This window comes from Mytilus edulis, chromosome 3 (genome assembly GCF_963676685.1).
Source record: "Mytilus edulis chromosome 3, xbMytEdul2.2, whole genome shotgun sequence".
Lineage (NCBI taxonomy): Eukaryota > Metazoa > Mollusca > Bivalvia > Mytilida > Mytilidae > Mytilus > Mytilus edulis.
In genome coordinates, this window is record NC_092346.1 from 79,850,089 (window position 1) to 79,857,078 (window position 6,990).

Consider the following 6,990-nt stretch of genomic DNA (forward strand, 5'->3'; position numbering starts at 1 on the left):
TCCGAGTTTGTTATAGTCCGATTTTGGGAGGCGATTGTGTTATGGGCCGAGTTTGTTATAGTCCGATTTTGTTATAGGCCGAGATATCATGGAATCTAAAAAAAAACTGTGAATTTAAATAATATTTTGAAATTTTTCCCACAACCAGTGTTGGTTAGGAACATGAACTCGATTATTAGAGACCATTTTTGTTCATTTTAGTTTATTGCAATATGATGCCGTTTTGGTAATTTGTTGTATGATTGCATCTCATTTTTGGCATCGCACATGGACTTCCGGTTGGAAAAAATGAAATGAATTTCAGCAAGATTTGTGTAATCCTAGGCCTTCTGGCGATGGCTCATGCGGCTTATTCTGCTGCGCAACGTAAGTCCCTACATAGGAAGTGTCAGTTACAAAACACCATTAGTTGAGTAATGTTATGATTCTGGTTACAAATGAACCTGAAAAAAAAATCCCCTTCATTTTCAGAGATGTTTTCTTTGTCCTTTGTAAACGAATAGCTAGTTGTGTTTGATATCTTGTTATCCTTTTGTCAATTCCGATTAGACATTGATTACCAGATTACCAGTCCAAATAGTTATGAATTCTTCCTTGGTTTTAAAATTATCATGATTACAGGGCTGCATGTTCATGCTTTTATGGTGGCATTTTCCTTTGATCTATTGTTTTTTCTCTTTGATCTTTTCAATTTTGGCCAAATCTCACGCATTTGCTTCATAAAAAGTTGGCAGAATTGTGATCACTTCTAGCATTTGTCTAGTCCAAATAATTATGACGTTTTGGAAGGCTATTTTAATTTTTTGCTTTTGTGACGGGATTGCTTCCCTTCGAAAAACTTAGTAGATACTTAGTCAGCCATAAGCGGTTGAGCTAAGGAAGTACTTCTTTAGCTCAGTCGGTATACGCGCTGCCTTGTAACACAGAGGTCCCGGGTTCGAGTCCCGGTGGAGACAAGCAATTTTTTAATGAAATTCATGCTCTCCGGTTACATTGGCGCCCAACTAAAAAACCCACGGTAGTTAGAGAGGAATTCTAGCTAGGGTATGTTTGTGTGAGAGTCATAATGGTATGATGACTCTTGAGGTGGGGGAAGTGTGACGGGATTGCTTCCCTTCGAAAAACTTAGTAGATACTTAGTCAGCCGTAAGCGGTTGAGCTAAGGAAGTACTTCTTTAGCTCAGTCGGTATACGCGCTGCCTTGTAACACAGAGGTCCCGGGTTCGAGTCCCGGTGGAGACAAGCAATTTTGAAATGAAATTCGTGCTCTCCGGTTACACTTTGACAGTTTCCTGCGTCGATGTACAAATGTAAGGCGTCAAAGAAAAAAATTAATATCTAGCCTTTCAAGATGTCATAATTATTTGGACTTGATCACTACCTTCACATGTTGTCTTTGTAGATAGTTTAAACAAAATTATACAATGAAGTGATCATTCTTTAGATCCTTTCCTATCAATGTCATGAATAGGGCTCGTCACAGTTAGTTCAGCCATATTGGAAAGGGGGCAGATTTTTTTGAAAGAGTTGTAAATAGTATGAAAGTATGGGAAATCCTATGCATGTTTCCAAGCAACTGCTCTGTTTAAATGATGTTTTCCCGTATTTTTCACACTAGTTTTATCTTCATTATGAAAATCTGCTCCGTATCCAATATGGTCGAACTAACCGCGAAGAGCCCTATTATTTATTATAAAATATTCACATTTATAAAATGATGTGTATTTGAATTACTGTACTTGCCAAGAAAACTTTTTTTTAACGAATTTGAATCATACATGAATAATATTGCACAGTGAATAAATCTGTTATAACAAGAGAAGATAACTCTTAACTAAAAGTTATAATTTGCCAAGCTAATAGACCAGAGATGCAAACAGTTTTTTTTTCCTGTCAGATATTGGGGCCAACAGGGTACCAAGTTTTGCCAGACCATTCACATTTCTGCCAGACTTATATTTTCACTCCAAAATCAGATGAGATGCTATTGAACAAACAACAGGCTATTATTTGAACTTGGAATTATTATCAATTATGGAATTCACATAATTTCTTGGTTTGAATTTTTTTTAATAAATTCCATGTTTATTCTATACTTTAATGTTCTGTGTTGTGCACAACACTTTCTATTACAAAGAAGATAGTACATTTTCAATAGAATGTACTGTGCCGCGCACAACACTATCTATCTATTGTACATTTGTATGGAAAGTGTTATGAACAGCTCAAAACATTATAATACCAAATAAACATGGAATCTATTAAAAATTTCAAGCACAATCAAATTATGCAAATTCCATGATTAAAAAAAATTCCAAGTTCAAATAATAGCCTGTTAAAAACGTTAATTTTGTTATTTTGTTTCATACTATAACCTGTGAACCTTCTACATTTCCCGTGTGAAATTTTTCTCCTTTTTGTACAAGGACGGCTTATCAGCTTTACAACTTGAATAGGTGACTGGTTTGGCCTTTTACTGGGCTTCGACACACTTACAAATTTTAATCGGCAATGACAAATTTCCTGAACTTGTCAACTATGCTTAATAGACCTCCTTCCTGACTAGCAATTTCTAAAACCTAAAACATACCAGGCAGAAATACGGGAATATTTTGGGACAAAAAGACTGTCACTGGGCGAAAATACGGGTTCCCGCAGTAAGAAAAAGCGAGTGAACAGGAAATTTACTTTTATGAAAGATGATCACAATTTTATAAACAAAATACTCTGCCGGGACAGACAGGGAATTAAGTTTTGGGGGACCCAAGCAGACTATTTTGCCGGCCATCAGGTTCTGCACAGAAACAAGTTTTGTCGGACCTGCATATTTTTTTTTTGCCTTGAAGTTGTTCACACAGATATATTTGTTTAAATTTTGCTATTTTGTGAATTATTATACATACAAATAAATGTATATATTTCATGTATTTGATTTACACTATATTATTCATTTCAGATCGCACATATTTACGACTTACAGAACAAGAATTTACTAGTTTACCTTTAGATGTAAGTTGTATGTATACTGATGATAGCACTTGTCACTTAAAGTCTTTAAATAGATTTATTATGAAAAAAAGAACATATTTAGGCAATCACTTGAAATAAAATTGAAGTAGTTATTGTGGCTTGCTACACATTAAATTGGTTAGAACATATAAAACATATTTAGTAATCTTTTTCAAATTTAATGATTTACATAGTAAACATGTTAAAGAAATTGGCTGTATTTTTTTATATTAAGTATGACTATGAGATATTTGGAACTGTCAATGCCCATGAGACAGCAAGTAGTCAACATGGTCAATACAAATTGAACAAAATATTTGAAATTTGCAATATTAGTGGACAACAATGGTGTTTCACAATACAGCTTTTATAATTTTATCAGAGTACCAGTGGGGGACTAAACAATCTATTAAACAGATTAACAAAAAGAAATTCCATACTATTCTATACTCCATCAACGACCAATCTTAAGATACAGGAATTTCTTTATAATTTTTTAACAGAGCATATGAACTGTAAATCTGAATCAGACATGGTAACCCATGTAATATAGATACAGAATAAAAAAAGTAAATCAAATTTCTTTTTCTATTAACCCTATGAAGGAATGGTTTTCTTATTTGACAGCAGACTAAAGCAAGACATAACATTTTGATACATCATTTATTTCTTATTTTCAGATAATTTTACAGTGTTTTGTTGGTTTAATTTTGACCTGTTATGGTGTTGTTCACATATCTGGAATATTTAAAGAAATTAGAGCAAATGCTGACCTTGATAATAAGTAAGTCAAATGTGGTATTCTTCAATTTTTCAGTTTTTAGGTTGTATAAAAATGTCCATTATTGCAAGTTTTCATAAGAAGTAAGTCATACATGGTGCAGGAGACTATACTAATCTTTTAATCCTCATATAAACTGACAGCCTTTACACTGTAGATCAAATCCTTAACCTTTATTTTTTAAGAGAAAATCAAATGCAAATCTACATGTTTCAATCATACATGGAACAGAGAATAGATTCAAATAGTTGCCTTAATGTAAGCACTAGTTTTACATCTTTAATAAAGATGATACAGGAATCCATGCATACCACATTTGGATCATTAAACAGATGTACAATAGAAAATATCAACATCAATATACTTATATATTTACACAAAATATATACTGATGCATGTTCAAGTTATGATGTTTGTTAGATTACTACTTGTACCATCCTTTTGCTAGAAGTAGCGGGCTAAGGTTAGGTATATATGTTTTATGTAAACAAATTAGTTAATGAGAAAACTGTTCTTTTTTAGTAAACAATATGAAGTACAATTGTATTTGTTTTTTTCTAGTGTACTAAAATTTTGAAAATATTGATGTTTCGAGATTAGTGAAAAAATAATGTAGAAAACGAAATGTTTTAGTACACCAATTATTTTTTATGACAAGTTTTGAAGTCCTGAAATCTACACTTTCTAATCAAATAATTCTTTTTATTGAATATTTTTACAGATCATGGGACATGTTAAGTAGTAGGCAATCTATGTATTCATTTAACCACCGTGGTGTAGCTTTATACAGAGACAGAGGATAAATCCAGCATCACATATCTACAGAAATCATTCCTTTTCCATTGGACAATTTTGATTGAAAGGAGTTAGCTATAGACCTCCATCGGAATCAAATAACTTCAGGATGATGTTAGTTCCCTATGATAAGTACAAATGTACTATTAGGAAAACTAAACTACTCATTTGTGGACTTGTTTATAGTCAGAATTAATATATACTTTTGTACACAGACTTGAATTTTTATTTTCATTCAGAATCACTATTACTATATTTGATTGTATATCTTTTTCTGTTAAGATCATTTTTATTGGTCAAAGATTATTATAATGATTTGAGCAATACCTGTTGTACATGTGTTGTTAACATTATTTGCATTAATGTATCTTTCTGTCATATCTGTGGATAGTAAAATTATACTTTTTACATGTCTATCTTAACTGTTTTTCATGTTGTCCATGTGAAGTACAAGCATCATTAAACATTTTGTCATTTTGGTACAATTTTATCTAGCAATGGGGACGTAAAGTGTAAATCTGGTCTGTACATACGTTTGTCCCAAAACTGGTTTCCTTCCAAACTTAAAATTGCCTAAATCAAATGTTATGAAACTTGCACTCCATGCTGATTACCAAAAAAAAAAAAAAAAAATCAAGTTTCAATTTGTGAGGTGTGACTTTTCCTTTCTGGAGTTATGTCCCTTTATTACATGTATATGAAAGCTGGGGCATCATCTTTGTACCATGGTCATTCTCCTTTTCTTAAAAATTCTTTCAAACACTTTGATTTCAAATAGCTATTTATTGTTGATAGAGTTTAATATTTTTCTGCTCTTCCAAGCTGTAGATGAAATTGGTTGTCCCACATTTCATTTTTTCAATTTATATTCTTTTCAATATTTAAACTTACAGAACACATGAAATCAAAAGTTGCAAGCATATGGATTTAAAGTGATTGAATCATTGTCTTGAAAGTGAATATTGTTTCAGTGAAGTATTTTAGTCATTGCAGTTAATGTCCCTTTAAAATAAGAAAATAAAGAATGCAACATTTCTAACTTGGCCAAATATTTGTGTTACCCAATGTCTTGTTAGACCTAAAAAAACACTATGAAAACAAATCTATTTGAAAAAAAACAGTTGTATAAGTATTCCACCTAACTGTCAATTGAATATTTTAATGGTCAATATAGCAAGTAATAATGCTTGCATAGAATATGTGCCTACTAAAAAGAAAACTCATGGATAGTTTGTTGTATATGTAATGTGATTTTATAATAAAACTCACCTGACAATATATAAATGTTTCCTTGTTTATAATGAAATTTATTTTAATGAATAATAACAATTGTTGGAAGAGACAAGATATAGGTGTTTTTTTTTAAGCTTGAGCAATATTTTTGTTGATAATGACACCACCTAATTAAAAGATAACTGTATTATATTTTATTTATTGACCTACATAAAGTATGAGTTTTATTGTTTCAAATTGAGTCTATATAGTGATGAGCAGCATATATTTACATTATTAAAACCAAGTTTACATACATTTGTAGACCAAGATTCAGAAACAATACAGTTATCTCTTCATTATGTGGTGACACAATCCACAAAAAAATTGCTACCTCTATTCTAATGCCAAATAAGAAATCAGTCTGTTTTAGTCATAACACAGGTTTCAAAATTTCATTGAACCAAAATTCTGTAAAACCGGTGTTATATTTCTTCAAAATGGGCAATGAACTAGGTGCCTTCATTCGTATGCTTCTGGTCTCGCATGTTAACACCTGGCTTTTTCTGGCTTGTTGTGTGCCTCAGAATGTAGCATAATGTACTAAAAGAAGTTTTAAGGTGCTAAATACCAACTACTTTTTGTAACTAAAACTAATAAATAATGGTAAATCACTAGACTTAATAATTTTAGTCACTTCAACCAGTCTCAACAATGATTATATTACATGATACAAAATTTATCTCCAAGAATGCTTGTTTTAGCAAGCAACAAAGTAAAGTTTTGACCTAACACTTGCACATTAGTAAACAATTGAATACAATTTTCTATTTGATTGCCTATCACCAGAGGATGCTTGTTATCTGTAAAGGAGGTTTCACACACAATTCCTGGCAGGTTTAGTTTAAATGTAGACAGAAGGACCTACAACAGTTTAAATACTGCTCTCTTTGACTTGATTACCAGATCATGTTTATTATTATAACACTTAATTTTATCAATTGTAAACTGAAAATTATCTACATGTACCCTAAAAATATTGACCAATGAGACATGTAAATTAGGTCAAGATCAGATGATTCCTACCAGATGGACTTGTTCTTCTTACAACCTTTCCATACACCAAATATAGTTGACCTTTTTCTTGTCAGGTTCTAGAAATAGACCCAATCATGAAAACTTAACATTGACCA

At 31.7% G+C, this 6,990-nt stretch overlaps 1 protein-coding gene across 1 annotated transcript; it reads left to right on the plus strand.

The window, feature by feature from the left end:
* The first annotated feature begins 224 nt into the window (after positions 1–224).
* On the plus strand, positions 225–5,869 carry LOC139514482 (ER membrane protein complex subunit 5-like). Its single transcript, XM_071303804.1, has 4 exons — positions 225–366; positions 2,957–3,009; positions 3,690–3,793; positions 4,512–5,869. Exons 1-4 carry the CDS (start codon positions 294–296, stop codon positions 4,591–4,593), a joined length of 312 nt encoding a protein of 103 aa, XP_071159905.1. The 5' UTR covers positions 225–293; the 3' UTR covers positions 4,594–5,869.
* The last annotated feature ends 1,121 nt before the right edge of the window (positions 5,870–6,990 follow it).